At 41.8% G+C, this 20694-nt stretch overlaps 1 protein-coding gene across 2 annotated transcripts; it reads left to right on the top strand.

Moving 5' to 3' along the window:
* The first annotated feature begins 447 nt into the window (after positions 1–447).
* erbb3a (erb-b2 receptor tyrosine kinase 3a) lies at positions 448–20511 on the top strand. 2 transcript variants are annotated; one of them, XM_070903449.1, is made up of 29 exons: positions 448–766; positions 8298–8455; positions 8833–9019; positions 9394–9519; positions 9629–9694; positions 10171–10289; positions 10565–10706; positions 10850–10963; positions 11392–11509; positions 11635–11708; positions 11801–11891; positions 12088–12105; positions 12850–13067; positions 13155–13287; positions 13451–13544; positions 13685–13839; positions 13936–13989; positions 14102–14243; positions 14325–14444; positions 14543–14641; positions 15168–15353; positions 15472–15627; positions 15778–15853; positions 15957–16103; positions 16870–16967; positions 17111–17296; positions 17406–17474; positions 17631–17892; positions 18708–20511. In XM_070903449.1, exons 1-29 carry the CDS (start codon positions 679–681, stop codon positions 19517–19519), a joined length of 4308 nt encoding a protein of 1435 aa, XP_070759550.1. In that variant the 5' UTR covers positions 448–678; the 3' UTR covers positions 19520–20511. The 2 variants fall into 2 exon arrangements, with proteins under 2 accessions (XP_070759550.1, XP_070759551.1); XM_070903450.1 differs by having other exon boundaries at positions 13936–13977.
* The last annotated feature ends 183 nt before the right edge of the window (positions 20512–20694 follow it).

Raw genomic sequence — 20694 nt, forward strand, 5'->3', positions numbered from 1 at the left:
CTGCTTAATATGTAATGATTTTATTTTGAAGCACTTTGTGGGCTAACTTTTGTTAAGTGCAATGTGAATAACTTACTTTACTGCACATTCTGCAGACCTACTGTGTGCACTAACATCCAAAGCCTCCCACATCCAAACTACATCCATGTTTTTTTTATGGTCAAACGCATCTTCATATTTTCGTTACAGCAGTTACTAATGCATCTTTCAAGGTGATTTCAAGGTGTCTTCCGTCGGGTCTCCAGGTTTCGTGTGGCCCTGTGGCTGCAGGCAGGGCTCGGCTCTCCCAGATAAATCAGTGCCAGAGAAACAGACGCTCCTGCCGCTGATTGGCCCCTCGCTGCGCTCCAATCACTGAGCTGTAGTGATTTCTCTCACACAGACCGGAGCGGGCGGCTTGTAAAGTTGCGGCTCAGTTAAATGACAAACAGAAAGCACAAACAGGTTTTCACTACAGGGCGGATTTACTCCTTCATTTGACTACTAGAAGAAAAGCGAAGGAAAAGAGAAGGAATAAGAAAGGACGATCTGGATTAACTCAACCACTGTTTCTAAATGGACTCTCTCGGATTGAAACGACCGAGGACGACTTTTGACGACAAAAGGACCCCACTTCTTCTTACTGATATGATGCTTGTGTTTGTTTGAAACGTCGCCAGCTTGGAAATTAAAGCGAGGATGACCGGCCTCATGGGGAAGGTGCAGCAGGTGCTGTGCGTCCTGCTGCCGTGTGCTCTCCAACTCTGCAGCGCGCAGACACAAGGAGGTGGGCGCGCGCACACACACACACACACACACACACACACACACACACACACACACATTTTAAACTCAAGTAACCCAGAACATCCAGCGACATTTGCTGTGTACTTTTGACAAATCCCTCCTGGATTAGAGCCGCTCGCTACACGGAGCGCTGTGATGTGGAAAGGCACCTGTCCCACCTCACAAGCCCCAGACACCAGAACCTGTTCCGCACACGTAAAACTTGTTTGCTGTGAGTCACCCGCACCTCTCCCACGACTCTCTCTCTCTCTCTCTCTCTCTCTCTCTCTCTCTCTGTGTGTGTGTGTGTGTGTGTGTGTGTGTGTGTGTGTGTGCTTTATCATGTTTGTCTCAATTGTTGCAAGGTTTTGCGGCAGAGGAGCCCAACCTTTCACCGCCTGTTGACTGACAACCGCAGTCAGCCCTAAAGATCCGTCCTTTACAATGGACACCTTTACCTCTGATGATCAAATCTCCATTTTCTCAGCGTTGTCAGTGCTGTTAGTTAAGTAAAAGTAGCAAAGTCCTGCTTTAAGCAGTAAAAGTACACATGTTTTAGCATCTAAATGTACATATGGCCCCTGTCAGCGTCGTTATAGCTGTATTTTATTACATTTTACGATTATTACTGATGTGTTAACATGTAAGCAGAATTTCGATGTTGTAGCTGTTTTTTTATTGGAAAATTATGTTTTTTAAAGTAAATAATGATTATTTTCATTGTGTAGTAATCTCCCAATTATTCTCCAGATTAATAAATGAATCATTTGATCTATAAAATATTAGAAAATAGTGAAAAATCCCTTAAAATAGCTTCACTTTAAATCACTTAAGATGAAGCTGTAACTTGGTCATGTTTTGCATTTTTGCTTGAAAAATGATTAACTGATGAACTTTCTGTTGATGGACTAATCGATTAATTGTTTCAGCCCCTGTAGCTAACTATGAAATATAGTAAGTAAATAAGTGCAAAGCTTCCCTCTGACATATAGTGGAGTAGAAGTTGCAGAAGTTAGTGGTGTGTTTGAGGCAGCGACGTTGTTGTGAGTTGAATCCCACTGAGACTCCGTAAGACTTTGTCCTCCCTTTCACCTGGCTGCAGGTGAATCAAGTGGAGCTCTTGAGTTTGAGAAAACAACAATCTGAACATGAGATCATCGATCTTCAGGTGACAGAGCCTCTGGCAAAGTACAATACAAACTAAACCAAGTTAACTTGGTGTGCGCCTAATGTTTCATAAGAGATACAGACACTTTATACTCTCTCTTTATACTGAAGAGGAGCGTGGATCAGATTCAGAATCAGAATCAGAAATACTTTATTGATCCCCAGGGGGAAATTAGACAGGATGCAAACCATGGGACTGAAACATTTATTCTGTTCAGAGTTACTCCTACTGGTCAAGTCCTTAGAAATACTTAAACTAAAAGACAATTTCAGGAATTTCAGGAGTATATTTTGATGTCAAAGCAGCAGTTTTACTCATCAGTCCTGGTCTTTAAGCCTGCTGTTGACCAGGATTTTGTTGTGCAGTAACCGGGCAGTTATGAAAGAGGTTGCTGTTGTTATGTTGATGTAGAAAGTTGCACCTGTATGCCAGCCTTTGTAAGAACACATCATTTACAGTAAATGAGGTTAACAGGCCAGTCATTTATATAGTTTTGTTGTGTGTTCAGGGTTTCTTTTAATGTTTAACTTACATCCCTGCTGCACTTTTCAGCAAGAAGCACACGTCTGAAAGGTTTGATGTAAAGAAATTGTTTTTTTCATATTCATATGCACATGAAACATTAGAAGTACACACATTACACAAACATGTTCACATTGTGAATAAACAACACAGGCATTGCCAATGTGTAACACCTGCATCTTCAAATACAAGAAGCATATAGGAAGGACAAGTGAATTTTTATTCTACAAACATCATCATGACCAAATGGTGTGTGTGTATATATATATATATATATATATATACACATGTATATATCAGATGTATGTATCAGATGTATCAGATGGGTCTCAGCTTGTAAGTATAACATTTGATTTCATATCAAAACAACAGTAGGTGGTGCCTCTTTAAATTTCCTCTGTACTTTTACAGGTGTGACATCCACATAACTGATGCGTCAAAAAGCAAATATGCTGTTGCTCCTGTTGCCAAAGCATGACGTTAAGCAACTCTCTGTGTCGGCTGTTTATTAAAGTTTGAGGGAGCAGCCCTGCACGCTGCAAAACACAGAAAAATCTTCCAGTTCATTTATACACAACCTCTGCTTGTGAACCAGTGAATGCACCACAAAATGAAATAGTGCATGTGCTCAGGTGTCTGTCTTTGTGTTTTTTTGCGCGCGCACAGGTATGCAGTAATCTCTGGCTGTCCTGTGCCAAGTTTCTGTTTACCTCAGTCATCGTCTCAACCGCTTTATTGAGCTTGTTTATCTCCTCCTCCCTCTTTTCTTTTCTTTCTCTCCCTCTCTTTTTTTCGAGTATTGAAACCGTGGTAACAGACGAATGAAAAAAAAACAGCTGAACCTGATCCGGGTTATGTTTTCGTCATGTGTTGGGTTACGCTTTAGTGCCGAGGACAATGACACCATTTTGCTCTGAGTTCATGTGCAGTATATTATAGTTAGTGATGGAATATGTAGACACACTGCAGTGTTTGAGAAGAATCAGGAGAGTTAACAGTCACTGCAGACACATGGATGTTTGGCTGCACATCTTGATGCACTACGATGCTTGTTTTGCACTTTTTCAAAATAGAGCCATTGTGTCCATGTGTGTGTATGTTAATGTGTGTGTGTGTTGACTCTAAACCCTCCTTTTTCCTCCACCATCCATCCTGCCAACACTGAAAGTCCTTCTTTGACAGAGAAAAACCCACTCAGCCTGTTGAGATTTCCATCTTCCACAGCTGCAGCTTTGTCTGTGTGGCTGACATGCCATTTTGTCATATTGCATGTGTACACACCAGTTTGTCCCCCTCTAGAGAGGGCTGTGTTTGCACTGTATCCATACTGTACATACTGTGTCGTGTGGAAGGTTCTTGAATGTACGTGTGCAGGTGTTCACCAGTATTTCCCAACAGGCAATTCAAATGGTGTAGAGTCAACAGCTCAAGTCATCCACTGATAGCACTGAGCTGCTCTCAGGGCTTAACTAAGGTGGGGTTAGATAAAGAGCTTCACCCTTGAGCAGCTCATAAACTGACATCATTTCAGTTGAATGGCTATTAATCAGCAAATGTTTCGGAAAGCAAGTTGGCGACTTAGTCATAGCAACTCTGTGACAATCCTGACATGGAGCAATATATAGAAATGTGCTACAGTATGCATGGTTGTGAATGTTGAAGAGATTGTGTTCTGTGTCGTGATTTCACGGAGTTAAGTTGATGGACTGTGGTCAAAATCGCTAGGAGGCTGACATATCAGAACGCTTAGTCCCAGTACGGGTCAAGCTGCAATTCCCGGATCCAACTCTTCTCTTAATGCAACTCAGTAGAGTCTTTTGTTATGCTGTGTTTATGTTATATTGTAAAGACCATAATTATGAGGAGCCAAGTGGGGGAAAAAATGGTAGCCTCCTAATTTTAATCGCAGACAGCTACATTATCTCCCATTAGTGAAAAGAACAGAGAATTGACAACAAACTGGTGGGAAATAGCTACAAAGCCATCATTACTGGCAGTTGCATCTATATCATTTATTAAAGGGTTAGTTTGATATTTTGGCTGGTAGCAGCAACTTCCTGGAGTCTCCGCTGGTTACCTGGCAGCCGCTCACAGTCAAGAAACGTAACCCACTGTAAAACGGCGAATTGACTTTTTTACACTTATGTGTCAATTAGTAAGATTTAAAGCTGCTGGTAGGAAGATTTTGTTGCCCTCACACAGAGCTAAGCTAGCTGTTTCCCCCTGTTTCCAGTCTTCATGCTAAGCTAAGCTAACAGGCTTTGGCTGTATCTTTACATATATAACGGACTGATATGAGAGTGTTATCAATCTTCTCATGTAACTCTCGACAAGAAAATGAATTAGTGCATTTCCCAAAGTGTTGAACTATTATTCCTTTAACACTGATACAATTGATTCAATTAAAAAGGAGTATGTTTGTATCTAGTTTCACTTGTTAATGACCACTACAACTACATAACACGTTGAAATTGGTAACTTAGCATATTGATCTGGCGTGATCGGCAGCCATATTGGAATAATTTCTTTTCTTCCTATTCTTCAGATGTTGTGTAAATGCACCATTAGACCCTGTCTGTCAAGTAAATGCTCAATATTTAGTCTCCTCAATAAGTCCAGATGACCTAAAAAACATCATGAGTGTTATTTTCTCAGAATTTAAGAAGCTCCTTCCAGAGCCACAGCAGACATTTTACTGACTGTTTCCACAGGCGGAGTAGTAATCCTCCTGGTGAGTGAACAGATCTTAATGTGTAAAATCAGAGGAGATCCCCTTTAAAGGGTCAGTTCACCCAAATCACAAGAAAAAACATATTTTCCACTTCCCACTAGCCATGATGACAATTTTGCTGGACACATATCTGCCTCTGAGCCTCCTGTCTCCCCTCCAATAACACTGAACGTGTTTGTGTTGCTCAACAAATTGAAAAATGACATTTAAAGAAATCCAAAGCAAAGTGTCCTCCCGAAGACAAAGTCCTGGTTATTCTTGATAATCCACAGACGTCGCTGTTCTGAGTGAGACGTAATTTCTGGAAAGAAAGCCTTGAGTAGCATAAACAAAATTCCATTCACCTCTGTTGTATTACGGTGGCGGCAGGACTTTCCAAACTAGATATTTATAAATGTATCTTCAAATAAAACCAAAACTATCTGCATGACTAGACACCATGCAGCGAGGAAATGTTTGTTTGTGACTTGAGTGATGTTTGGAACAGAGCCATGTGTTTCTGTGAACCCAACGTTCTCAGAAACACAATAAAGTGACTCTTATCAGGACTTTATGGACGTAGGACGTTGTCAGTCTCTCTCTCTCTCTCTCTCTCTCTCTCTCTCTCTCTCTCTCTCTCTCTCTCACACACACACACACACACACACACACACACACACACACTGGGCTTTGACTCTCCTGCTGTGCCTGTGAGGTTTATAATCATTAGCCCTTTTTATGCCCTTGTTGATCCTGTTGTTCTACTCTGCTCTACTTTGACTCTAATGTCAGCGGATGGAATGTGTTTGTGTGTGTGTGTGTGAGAGTGTGTCGAGCATACTTCATGTGTGTGACCTGTGCGTGAGCGTGGTTCAACACACATTCCTCAGATTCGTACAACAAAATCAACAACAAGTATATTGTAGAGATTTTGTCTTTCTCATAGAAAATAAACAATGAGAGTTGACTGGTTGATGATTAGCTTAGACTTAGGTCAAAGGGTCAGTTCACCCAAATAACAAACAAAAACATTTTCACTATTACCTCTAGTGTTCATGCAGATAGTTTTTGTTTTATTCAATGAGACACTGAGTCTTTGAGATATCTGACACCACCCCCGTAAGTCAAAGTATTTTCAGATATTTCAAGTAATTACAGATATAAAATTCAACAGAAATGACTGTCCACTATCTCGATCTACTGGATCTACAGTCTAAAGAAGAAATAGTCCCTGAATGAACACTGTTGATGCTGTCTTCAGTGGATTATACAGAATAAATGTGACACTATCTCTGTTCCTGGTGAGGCAGAAATCTTAGATCACAGAATTTTAACAAATAAAAAGTATTGACATGGCTCGCTACTGTTTTTAAGGGTAAAGTTCAAACAGTACAGCTAGCTGGCAGGGAATGAGTGATGTCTTTGTAAGAGCAGATTTAGACTTCATGGCCAAAAGCAGGGGAAGGGGAAGGCTTTCCACAACATTTTGGCGGCTGGTTGCAGTGATTTGCTCCCATGCAACCACAAGAGCGTTAGTGAGGTCGGGGACAGATGTTGGACGATGATGCCTGACTCGCCGTCAGGTTTCCAATTCATCCCAAAGGTGTTGTATGGGTGCAGGCCAGTCAAGCTCTTCCACACCAAACTGGGAAATACCATTTCTTTATAGATCTTGCTTTGTACGTGGGGTCATTGACATGTTGAAACAGACCCTCTCCAAACTGCTGCCTGAAAGTTGGAAGCTCACTATTATTTGAAATGTAAAAAACATCCCGAGACCACAAGTATGTTGACATAGCGTGTGTGCAGCAATGTACTCTACATATAGTAAGCGTTTGTATTTTTGTGCAAAGTATTGATAACTCGATGACACTGAGATCCGCAGTCATGGTTTAATTCTATGTCCTCTCTGTCCCTTCCCTTTCTTTCATTTCTCTCTCTGCTGCTTCTCTCCTGACTGACATTTGAATAGCAAAGCAGCCTTCGAGTGATGCTGAATGGCTGAACTCCCACAGACCATAAACAAGGCTTTGTATTTTTGTCTCAGAGAAGGACATGCCTTGTGTACAATCCTCAGCTTGTGTCACACTGTTGCAGAACATTCATTGATATTGTGCGAGCAGAACACAGTGGCTTGTAGTAAGCGACATTAAAACACTCTTTATAAGGGCTTACGCTCTTCCCTCATAAATTATTTAATAGAGTATGCATAGTATTATTTGTATTGTGATACCACTGCATGAACATCAGTGAATGTTATTCTTTTTGACTTTTATGGTACTATACTATACTATACATATTCTAATAATTGACTTATGATACATAAAAATGTAAAACTGTACAAATGAAATGAGTGAAAGAATGTTTGTTAAAGGATAAAGCTGGTGTTATCCTATGTTTCTTATTGACAACAAATCCCATGAAAAGACCAAAACCAAGCATTTGTCTGTCTCTCAATACTTCAGACTTCCCCGACTGTCTGTAGCCTTCAGACCCCAGGCTGCTGGTTTGTACTGAGGGAGTACATTTTTACAAGTGGGTCACAAAGAGCCATGATGATGTCAAGTCCGGGCTAGCCTCTGTTCCACTGACTCAATGTCATATCCACTGACTAATGTCACATCTTATTGGAAAATTATGTTTGTTAAAGGCTATTTTGCCAAAATGATTGAAATGCTGTCCTGAGTGTTGAGAATGGCTTTGTGTTATTAAAAATAAATAAATAAATAATTCTGGAACAAAACCCATGTTCCGGGTTTCACTTCAGCTCTCTTTATACTTTCTTTCTTTTTTTTTAAATGGCTACATCGTTTTATAAAAAGCTGGGTACTGTAGTTTTTATCAAACATTACTCAAACAGGAGTAAATTGTGTATTTGTTGGGGACTATATTCAGCTGCGGATTAATTTGGTGTAATTGGTGTGCTAATGAGTGGTGAGTATTTACAGCAGCAGGATGTGGGATTAACTCAAAATAAACTAAAGTGTAACAGTGTGGCTCATGTTTGATCATTTCCTCATGGGATTTTTTGACAAATGAGAATATCACCAGACTTTTAGATCTGTGTATCCAGTCCTAACATATTGACATTAAAGACTCTCATTAACAAGAGTTCATTCTTTACTTTTCCAGTGGTCGTTTGCTCCGGCACCCAGAATGTTCTGAGCACGACGGGGAATTCAGAGATCCAGTACAACCTGATGAAGGAGATGTACACCGGCTGTGAGATTGTGATGGGCAACCTTGAGATCACCATGATGGAGCACACCAGAGACTTCTCCTTCCTGCAGGTGAGGCTTTTGAACACATGGAGTGTATCACAGATTACTGGTACTCCTTTCTCACAGTATATGTGTCACTGAGAGGAGCTGCATGGTAACCAGTCCAGACAAGGACGTGGATCAACCTGATGCCAGAAGCAATCCCACATCTGAGGCTTCCCCGAAAGCCGAAACAAGCTGTTTACCGCTGTCTATAGTGACTCTGTCTCAAATGCACAATGAGCTCATTTATGTCCTTTTGTAAATCAGTCACTGCACTACAGTCATGGTGACTAACATCACAAGCAAAACACACCTCTGCTGCCAGGTTGTGACTCTGACAATCACTATGACTAACACAAGCAGTTGTATTTTCTTTAATTTCTCATAATCTTTTAACTCTGCAGTCTATCAGGGAGGTGACAGGCTACATACTGTTCGCTGTCAACGAGTTCAGCCGCCTGCCACTGGACCACCTGCGCGTCATCAGAGGCACCGCACTGTACGAGGACCAGTACGCCCTGGCTGTGATGGTCAACTACCAGAAGGACGGGCATTATGGCCTGCAAGAACTGGGCCTGACACACCTTACAGGTACACAGGAAGTCGCTCGGTTAGTGTGTTTAAAATGCGGGAGGTTGGAGGGGAGCAGATAAGAGCTCTTGTTGGATGTGACACTCGGTTACTGTTGGAGCTCCCACACCCACACAGTGCAGCCACTCCTTCAGAGTACTGGTCGTCGGAGAGCAGCGGTGTGTGTAGTTGCAGTGATGTGAAGTCCCTGGAAAGTCTCATGAGCTCAACAGCTCAACTGCCAGTGTAACATGAGCTGCAGCGCGTTGCACTGAGCTTGTATGTGCTGTAGTAAACAGCGAGTGGTGGAGTTTGATAGGATGAGTCACGGTCATGTTTGGGCTTGCTTTTCCTAATTATCTCTCCCCATTTAAATGTATGTGTGCCGCCCACAGAGATACTGGAGGGAGGAGTCAAGATCATCCAGAATAAGTACCTGAGCTACGCCCCGCAGGTGAACTGGCTGGATATACTGAAGGATGGAACGTCTCACATTATGATCACTGGCAATGGGCCTAAATGTGAGTGGAAAGGAGGATAATTACACATTTGAGCATCAATTAACTTCTGTTTTAATGTCAGACTTTAAAATGTAAAAATGCATCTACTGAAAATACAATTATTTCTTAGACCCTTGTAACGAAGCATGTGGAGAGCTTCCATGTTGGGGTCCAGGAAATGACACGTGCCAGATCTGTGAGTGACATCAGCATCCCTTTATTTCCCATTCATCGGTTCAGTACTGTAACACACCTGCGGCGCCTTAAAGATGAGCCAAGGGTGCAGCAAGATTTGTTGATTTCCATTTTCTAATGGTACAGTTTCAATAACGTTTCACTACAACACACACAAAAAAAATGAGGCAACATTTGCATCAACATCAAAACAGAAGACATAAGAAATAAACACTGAAATCATCATATTAAAAAACCCTGTTAAATAATCAGTTGATGTTTTATGTCATTAAATTCAGTCATTTAAAATACATTACATGTATTATACCTTATAACTGGTAACTATGATGTACATTATAGCTTAAGAGTTGCATGTGTATGGATGTTAGTGGGCATGTTAGGAACAATGAAAAAAATGTCCCTCTGAAGGGTTTAAAAAAGTCTGGAAACATTTCTGCAGTGGATTAACACATTAACATACTCTCGACTTTCTTTCAGTGACAAAGACTGTGTGCGCCCTTCAGTGTAACGGCCGATGCTTTGGTAGAAGCCCAAGCGAATGTTGTCACATTGAGTGTGCTGGAGGCTGCACTGGACCCCTGGATACAGACTGCTTTGTGAGTCTGCAGCTTTAATACACCTTTTTAACACAGAAGACATATTGACTTGTCACAACAGGAAAAGCACAGGTGTAAATAATAAAATGGATGCTGCTGCTTCAGTTTTATGACCCAGGTCACGCCTTACCGGGAGAGCCATCGTTAATGTTATTAGCAACACCTGTGCTTTTATGACAAGACTTCTGCTGTGAAAAAGGTCTATCATAGACATAAACACACAAACCATATCTATAAGCTGTGTTGTTTACTGTGCTGTGTGTGACGTTTTACAGGCTTGCAGGAACTTCAACAACTCGGGCTCCTGCGTTCCTCTGTGTCCCCAGACCCTCATCTACAACAAGCACACATTTAAACTGGAGCCCAACCCCAATGCCAAGTACCAGTATGGCTCCATCTGTGTGGCCCAGTGCCCCAGTGAGTCCCCACATGTTCACACAGACTCACAGTTTAGACTCACCGTTCTCCCTACATCTCTAGTTTTTATGCTTTTCATAAACTGTTTTTTTGGTTTAGTGCTGTTTAAATCACTTATTCCAGCCATTTCTTTTATTTTACAGCAAACTTTCTGGTGGACGGCAGCTCGTGTGTGAGCAATTGCCCTTCTCATAAAATGGAGGTGGAGAAACATGGGGTGAAAAGATGTGAACCCTGTGGAGGCCTCTGTCCAAAAGGTATTTCAGAAAATTCAAGACAGTTGTTTTATGCAAGAGATGAGAGACGAGCTAAGTTGACCGTCAGCAGTGGTTAAGAAGTAGTAAAAACACAATTTAGAAAGTAGAATTCAAAATTACAAATACAGAGGTGCTATAAAAAGTATGCTGTATCATGCACATATTATATTATATTATATTCAATTATATTATATTATATATATAGCTAATTTGAACTGCTTTATATACTGTACTGTTGGATTGAAAATGATCAGATTTTATTTGTTCAAAAAAGTAGCAAAAAATACACCTTAAAGTATCTCAAAATGAAACTTAAGTGCAGTATTTGAGTAAATGTAATAAGGTACTTTCCATCACTGCAGGTTGGTTCTAACTGACTTCATTTGTTTTTAACCTTTTCTTCCTCCTCTTCCTCCTCTTCCTCTCAGCTTGCCATGGCACAGGAAGTCCAACCAGACAGACAGTCGATGCTCTTAACATCGACAGTTTCATAAACTGCACAAAGATCCAGGGCAGTCTGCACTTCCTGGTGACTGGGATCAAAGGGTAAACTGATAATAGTTGTAATATGTTGCAGTGAGTTTTTACTGTATTTAGTAGGTTAATCTATGATTTAAACTGTGCTTTTTGGATGCTTCTTGCATAAGTCCTGTTTTTCTCTCTGTTCAAAGTGATGATTACAACGGTGTACCAGCTCTCAATCCAGAGAAACTGAAAATCTTCAACACTGTGAGGGAGATTACAGGTGTGTGTGTGTGTGTGTGTTTGTTTTTAATGTCACAACACAGTGTTTGCAGTCTGGTTAAGGCCTCTGAAACACAATGTCTCCAATTTCAGACATCCTCAGTATCCAGTCGTGGCCTAAAAACATGTCCGACCTGTCAGTCTTCTCCAACCTCCAAACAATTCAGGGCAGAACACTTTACAAGTGAGCAGTTGTTGTTTTCTCTGTCTTTGTTCTAACATTATTTTTGTTTCTCTAGTCGACTGAGGTCATGTCACTATCATGTTGTTGTATCTTTCACTGCATTGCAGACTAAAGCTTCACTGATATGAATCTGATTGTCTTTTTGTATCTTGTATCTCTTTCTTTCCTTGTTATACTTCACTTTTACCCCATTTAGAGGAGTGAGCTCTAGAAGGTACAGTAAATATTTCACATGTCCGCCTGAATCCGCCTCTTTATGTGCGACATCTCAGTTTTAAAATATTTTTTCTTGGTTGATTATCATTCTATATTATTCTTTTCAGTAGTGGGATTGTGTGATTGAGTTGGTGGTGGGCATGACTCTTTAATGAGTTCACATGGTTTTCTTGCATGCTCTTTCTGATGAAAATTCATGGGTATTTCCAACTTTTGGAACCCGGGAGTCTGGTTATACTTTATGGAAGCAAAAAAAGGCCATAAGGATTTCAATCTTATAAGCGACTGAATTTCTAATTGTGAAATTTAATCACTACTGACTGCTTATGTAATGTTATGAGTTTATACTGTAGCACAATTTACATGAATGTGGTTTGTATTCCTCTCTGGATTTTCCAGTTTCAAAGATGTGATTGAACTCAAGTCAAGATCTTTGGTGATCAAACTGGATTGGTGAAATTCAGAAACCTACCAACCTTTGTCCGATCAGTTTGTGTTCTGTTGTTGAAATTATCAATTAGAAGTTCAGATGACCGACTGGAAACTTGACACTTGACCAACTGAATCTGAGCAACCTGAATAGTTGAAATTTGTATTTTCTTAATATGTTTTTGAAATAGAAAAACTTGAAATGACCCTGTGTGAAATTCTAAAGAATTCAAACCAGATTCAGAAATATGGTTTTCAATATTGGCAACTGTTCATTTCTTACACAACATTTATTCGATGGCTGCTATTTCAGGGGCTACTCTCTTCTGGTGATGAAGATCTCCTCTTTGACCTCCCTGGGGTTGCGCTCGCTGCGAAAAATAAACGATGGCAGCGTCTACATCACAGGAAACAAGAAGCTCTGCTACCACGACACTGTCAACTGGACGCGCATCTTGAGCAGCAGCTCCCGCCCACAGCGACGCCAGAAGCACATCGACGTCAAGGACAACAGACCGAGAAATCAGTGTAGTGAGTGAGGCTGAGGATCATTTTTAACCATCTCCCTTGTCAGTGTCGATGATGATACAGTCCTTTTTGTTCTGTCTGTGTCTGTAGATAATGAGGGCCATGTGTGTGACCCCCTGTGCTCCTCTGATGGCTGCTGGGGTCCCGGGCCAAACCAGTGTCTGGCCTGTAAGAAATACAGCAGGGGAGGAACGTGTGTGCCAGACTGCATGTTCTTAACCGGGTCAGTCTTCACAAAACAGCGAGTAATATGAATAATAACATTCACAGTGTTTGCCTTCATGTGAGTAATGTTTGCTGTGGCGTAGCTGTCCCAACTGTTTCAATCTTATCTGTGGTCTGTTGAAAGATTTTGAAAGTGAGTAACTTTTTTTCCCTGAATGCAGGGAGAGGCGAGAGTTTGCTACTCCATCAGGGGAGTGTATGCCATGCCACACTGAGTGTAAGGTGCAGGAGGGGAAGGAGACGTGCACAGGCCCGGTATGATTTTCTCTGTTCTCTTTGGGTGTGTTGCTGCCACCTAATGGCATTACAGTGGCTGTAATTATACTCCATATTGCCACTGACTTTGAGCCATTTCTTTCTCTTTGCTTTTGTCTGTCAATTCTTCTTCTTTTCAGGGAGCAGATCAGTGTGTAGCATGTGCCAGCCTGCAGGACGGTCCACACTGTGTCTCCTTGTGTCCTGAGGGCGTCATGGGAGGGGAGGAAATCATCTTTAAATACCCCAACAAGCAAGGCCGCTGTGAACCGTGCCACGTCAACTGTACCCAAGGGTAAGGAATGAGTGTGGATCCCTCTGTGTGTATTCATACGTGTGTTTGTGTTTGTGTTTATTTCAAATGCACCTCTTTCCTGTGTTTTGTGTTTAGGTGCTACGGTCCAGGAATCGGAGACTGTGAGGGGTCGCTCAGGTACATTTCTGGGTAATATGCTCTTGTCAGTCTGGCATGTTTTAAATAGTTTAGACAATTTGATTCAGTATCAAGTGCTGACAATGTGTCTCTCAATTCCTTCTTCTTTTTCATCCGTCATTAGACAAGCGACCACAGCCATCGTCCTGGGAGTGATTGCCCTTCTCTTCGCTTCTTTCTCTGTTTTCGTGATGACTGTTCTGTACCGCAGAGGTCTCGCCATTCGTCGCAAGCGAGCTATGAGGAGATACATGGAGAGCGGAGAGGTCAGTCTGAGTCTGAAGTCTTCCTGATGCTCTTATGCTTCACTTAAGTTTGTTTTAACATAATGCTCCATGTGCCTACAGAGCTTTGAGCCTCTGGATAACGGAGCGAAAGGGACTAAATTCCATGCTCGGATCCTGAAGCCTACAGAGCTTCGTAAGATCAAGCTGCTGGGCAACGGAGTGTTTGGATCAGTCCATAAGGTAGTGCTGATTGTCTCAGTTGTGCATACGACCCTCCTCTTGCACATTTGATATTCATTTAACAAAGTATGAATCTGTCTGTATTTCTTACCTCACAGGGCATTTGGATTCCTGAGGGCGACACAGTAAAGCTTCCTGTGGCCATAAAGACAATTCATGATCGCAGTGGACGGCAGACCTTCCATGAGCTGACAGATGTAAGAAAACCAGGATATTTTATGCATCAAATGTTCACTGATGGTGGGCTTGAAAGGTGACTCTGAAAGGTTTATAGCTTGTACTTTGCAATGGATTCCTTGGGCAACCTGGAGTCATGCAAAGAAAAACATGAAAAAATCTTATCTAAAGAAACTCCTCAAATCACGCCTGCTGTTGATCTGTACAGTATGTTTCAAGTACTTTCACAACATAGCTAAATACACTACTTTCCTGTAGCACTATAGCATCCTCATAGCTCTGAAGCTCCTGTAGAAGTAGCATACTTTGAAATGTATTGGCGACATACAGAGATGTCTATTGTGTTGCAGGAGCTTGAGAAATTTGAGAAGAACATTTTGGTGTCCCCTGTACTGTGGGTTGTTATTCCTCCACGGGGAAGCAATCCTCAAACTTAATATTTAATACCTAAAGGATAGATTTTTGGGAGAAAATTCCTTTAAAACCTGAATTAAATTGTATTTCTTTTAAAAATCCTTAATGATTTCACCTAAATGTTCACTGCAGCACATGATGACGATGGGAAGCTTGGACCACATCAACGTTGTCAGGATCCTGGGGATCTGTCCCGGTGTCAGCCTGCAGCTCGTCACCCAGCTCACCAGTCAGGGCTCCCTGCTGGAGCACGTCAAGAACTGCAAGAACAAACTCAGCCCACAGAGGCTGCTCAACTGGTGTGTTCAAATCGCAAAGGTAAAGGGCCAACCTTTTATTTTTGTTTGTATGTGTGTGTGTGGGCTGTTCTTACACATTCGTACATTGACTGGTCTATTCCCAAGCACTTAAAAGCATTGTTGTCCTTTCTCATCAGGGTATGAATTACCTGGAGGAGAACAGGGTGGTCCACAGGAACCTGGCTGCCAGAAATGTGCTCCTGAAGAATAACTACACTGCTCAGATCTCAGACTACGGCCTTGCAGACATGCTTTACCCTGATGACAAGAAGTACTTTTTCAATGAGGGCAAGGTCCGTAGCCTGGCAGAAAAGATACGACAGACAAATGGATCGAATGATCAAAGTTCATTAGGAGAGCCTTTGACGTGAATTTATTTTGCATTGCATTACATTGCTCCTGTTTTCTCACATTCACTGACATTTTCTGTGTACGTCTTTTAGGCACAAATCAAATGGATGGCCTTAGAGAGCATCTTGTTTCGCAGATACACACATCAGAGCGATGTCTGGAGTTATGGTGAGTTTTAAACAAGTCCCAGTTTGTTTAATATTGAGTGTTTATGAAAACTGTAGAGGAGGTGTGGATGTTTCAGCTTTACCAGTCGTGCTGTTTCATTTAGGTGTGACAGTATGGGAGATGATGTCCTATGGGGCAGAGCCATACACTACGATGCGTCCACTGGACGTTCCTGATCTGCTGGAAAAGGGCGAGCGTCTGTCCCAGCCTCACATTTGCACCATTGATGTCTACATGGTTATGGTCAAGTGTGAGTGCCTGTCTTCTATCCCTCTTTTACGTCTGGTCGGACCAACAAAATATCAAATATATCTGATATTTACAAATACAATACCAACTTTTTGTATAAAATCAGTAATACAAAGATATGCCTTTTAGTCATGCTAGCAGCATTGCTCTAGGGATGGCGGTCGGTCCACCACTTAGGTGATACTGATGAATCCCACTGACTTTTCCTCTAGCGCCACCATGAGGTTGACATTTTTAACTTTTCGTGAAATGTCTTGACAGCTATTCAAATTTTGGCACAGACTCATGATTCATGTCTCAGACAGGATTACATGTAAAAACTTTGATGATCCCTTGACTTTTCACCTAGCACCATCATCAGGTCAAAATTTTTATTTGTCCAATACTTTGTTTATAACTAAATAGCTGCTAAGCTAAAAGCTAAAGCTAATGACATTCCCATCAGCCTCAGCTGTACTTTGTGTTTAAAGCAAATGTTATTATGCTAACACACTAAACTAAGATGGTGAACATCATATAAAACATATAAACATAATACATGCTTAGCATCAGCATGTTAGCATTATCCTTGTGAGCATGTTAGCATGGTGACATTAGCATTTGTTCAAACCATAGCTTTGTCTAAGTACAGCCTCATAGAGCTGCTAGCATGGCTGTATTCTTAGTTTTGTTTACATTTAACTACATCTTGGTTCGTCAGGTTTATCGCGCATCAACAACAACATAGAATTGAGTGGCAAACTATGGCTCTTGTTTTTAATTTCCAGGTTGGATGATTGATGAGAATGTCCGTCCAACATTCAGAGAGCTGGCGATTGAATTTACCAGAATGGCCAGAGACCCGCCTCGCTATCTGGTGGTCAAAGTAAGACAGGCTGTGTGTTTATCAGTAGCCTCCCAATTGCTACAGCACTTCTTCACAGTGGACAGAAATGTTCAGTTTATTGTGGAGCTTCAGTAAAAGCGTACATGCAATACGCTAATCTTTGTCTCACCTCTGTCCACCAGGAGGATTGCAGCCAACAGGACACAGCCCCGGATGAACTTGCCCAGCGGAGCGCAGACCTGGATGATCTAGACATCGAGCTGGTGGACCAGGTGGAGGAGTGGGTGGCAGATGGCACGACTCCAGCTCCCCCCTACCTGGCTCAGTCCAGGAGCCTCAGTCGTCTCTCCAGGATGACCACTCACAGAGTAAGACACACCACTTCTTGTCAATTTCACGGCCGGATTTTACATGTCTGGAAAGGCCTTTTCTGTCACCTCCTGGATCTAAATGTCACTCCTGTCTTTTCTTGTAAAGGTAGTTCTTACTTCATCAAGCGGGGCTGGATACCTGCCTATGACCCCAGGTGTTGACAACCCAGGACAGGTAGCTAAAACAGGCTTTTGTGGTGTTTAGCCACTTTGTATATAGACTGCATTTTTTATGTACATTCACTATCTATAACTGAGCAAGTCAAAATATTCCTGCACATTCCTACTTTTGTCATTTCACTAATACAGGTCTATTTGTTGTCTTGTGCAGGCCATGTGGCAGTCGCGCTCTCGACTAAACTCAGCCCGCACTGTGTCTGAGAGCTCGGAGGGCTGCGGCACAGCAGTGGAGCTGGAGATGAGTGAGGACTTTTCTTTGGCGGGGAGCTTGAAAAGACGACGTCATCGTGAGGACAGCGCTTACATGTCACAGAGGGACAGCATGTCTGGTGGGCCACCAGAGACTCCATCACCTGAGATGGAGGAAGAAGACCAGAATGGATATGTGCTTCCTGGAGACAGCCCAGAGAGAGGTGATAGCATCACTCATATTTGTTGTCTATTGAAGTGATATTGTCAATTTACGTGGTCCTAACAACCTTTCCTGGATAATGGGTAATACTGCTAGGTTAATTCTATTTTCTAAGTCTTACCTAATACATTATTCTAATACATAGACCACTACAGGAACTGGGCACAAGACCACATACCCTTTTTTAATTGTGTGGCATGCGCATTCATTTGCAAAAGGTTATCTTTTTCTTTAAAGGAATAGCTCGACAATTTGGGAAATACATATATTTGCTCTCTTGCCAAGAGATGAAAAGATGGATACCACACATGTCTGTGAATACGAAGCTACAGCCAGTAGCTGCTTAGCTTAGTTTAGCAAAGAGAATGGAAACAGGGGGAAACAGCTCCCCTAGCTCTGTCCTAGGGAAGCAAATCAGTCTACCAGCACCTCTAAAGCTAATTTCTTGGCCTTGCACCTTGACTTTGTGGAGTCAAGAAAAGAAATAAGCATAATTCCCAATATGTCAAACTATTCCTTTAATAATTTCTTGAAAAAGTCTGCAAGTTATATTTCCAGTTCTTACAATATTATATTTGAAAAGAAAAGAAGTAATTATCACATACAAAAATGTTTTTAAAAGTCCATTAAATGTGCCAAGGTGTTACAAAAAAGAAAAGTTGTATATGTACATCCCAATATTATATCAAATGCCTTGGAAAAAACATCAAGAAAAAAAGTGCCCGCACACTGAAAAGCTGACAGCTACAACATTTTTGGATTACATCTTGATCCTCACTTTATCAATTTTTCTCTTTTTGTTTTTTGTTTTTTCAGAAACCCTGCTCTTCTCATCTCGACTGACTCCTGGCAGGATGGGAAACTCTCATTCGTCGGGCCTGTTGAATGACCCAGATGATGAAGAATATGAGTATATGAACAAGCAGACCTGTGTAACACCTGTCTCACTCAGGAGCAACAGCCACTGGCTGAAGCCGAACAAGAAGCGCACCGCCTCCGTATCGTCACAGGCGACAGCATGCTCAGGTGATACCACACTCTCTGTGGAGCTCAGGGGAGGTCCCACAAGGAGCAATCACAACTCAGATTCAGAGCAGCAAGGATCTAATGAAGTCGAATATGAATACATGGACATCAGGGGAAGTGAAAAAGATGAAAGCCCTCCAGCACATGACCTTCCTCCTCCTCCTCCTCCTCCTCCTCCTCCTCCTCCTCTGACACCAGCTAGGCAGGGCAGAGAAGTGGAGGAGGAAGAGGAGGTGGAAGAAGAGGATGAATATGTGGAGGACAGTAACTATCATTACACAAACAGACAGCCGAAGCTGCGACAAGCTCTTCGAGACAGGGAGGAGCTGAAGATACAGGGAGGGGACGAGGGCGAGGCGTATGAGTATGAGGACATGGACTGCTTTGCTGCCGTGCAGCCTGGAGATGCAGTGGAGTACCAGAACGTGCAGAGGGAAGAGGAGGGAGCAGCAGGGGTCACAGAGGCACATCGATCTGGGTTTGAAGCTTACGTAAAAGTGCGAGCTGGGGTTGGGGAACCTGCAGCTGTTGACAGATCTTTTGACAATCCAGACTACTGGCACAGCATGATGTTCCTGAAGGCCAAAGCAGTGCCTACATGAAGAACATTTTAAATCTCACAAACTTCCCTCTGAGGCGTATTCATGAAGGACCCGAAACAGGAAACGCAATCAAAAGCCATGTTAATAAGGTAGCCTATGACACAATTTCAAAAGCCCAACGTGTGACTTTTCACAGGTTCGTTGTCTGTTACAGGCTGACATTATATCTTGTATTTAGGCCTATGATTCTGGGCATTTCCAAAAATAATAGCACTGAGTGTTGAAAACACTAACAGAAATGAACAGATTACAAACTATATTTTTCTGTTGAAATGAACAAATCTTGTTTTTGGGAACAAATGCATTTGTTTGGCGTTTTGACTTTTATGTTTTGAGACCTCTTTTAATGATGATTTATGAAATACATTTTCTACACAATAAAAATATTTTATTCTATTCTATTTTGAAGCACCAACTTTTTATTTTAACTCTCCAGTATAGCATGATCACATGTGAAATGTAGGTCATGTTCCTCAGGTAGGTCTAATAATGAAAGTGAAAGTTCATTCTGGAGCTTTACAACAGTAATTTGACCTGAACGTTTGGTCGTCTTAAAAACATTTGATAAAGTGGTTAACTCACCTGAGCCATGGGTTCAGTTCCTGTGCTGGTCAATTTCTGTAAATGTTCCCTCTTGGGATCAATACATCTTTTTTCTCAGGTGTTGAAATGACAATGTTGCTTCAGTTTTCACTTCAGAAAATAATAAAAAGGTGGTTTGATTTTGTTCTCTTCTATTGTCGTTTCCATTACTGAGCCACACAAACCTTAATACATATTGTTCCAAATATTGTATGTATGCTAGGGCCAAATTAACCACCAGGGGGCCTGGGGCAAAACTGAGCTGTGGGTCCCATTGACCCACTATTCCTCCTGCTCCCTATGAACTGTGTATCTCACCAGTTGCTTTCAAATACACATCATGTACAGCACACACGTACATGTCATTGTGAATGTGTATCTTGTAAATGCAATAAAGACATCGTGGTTCAGTGCTGAATATTTCCAAACAAATTTGAACTTAGGCAAAAGTTGCCCACATTGCCTGGTTGGTAATACAGCCTTCGTGTATGCCTTTTTTTGCATCTCATGGGGTTTTCAGGCGGATCGTGTTTGGTTATCACAGCTGGGATCCCTAAATAATGCCATTTCTCCAGGTTGTCATTAGCCTGCTG

Source organism: Enoplosus armatus, chromosome 3 (assembly GCF_043641665.1).
Source record: "Enoplosus armatus isolate fEnoArm2 chromosome 3, fEnoArm2.hap1, whole genome shotgun sequence".
In the NCBI taxonomy this organism is placed as follows: domain Eukaryota; kingdom Metazoa; phylum Chordata; class Actinopteri; order Centrarchiformes; family Enoplosidae; genus Enoplosus; species Enoplosus armatus.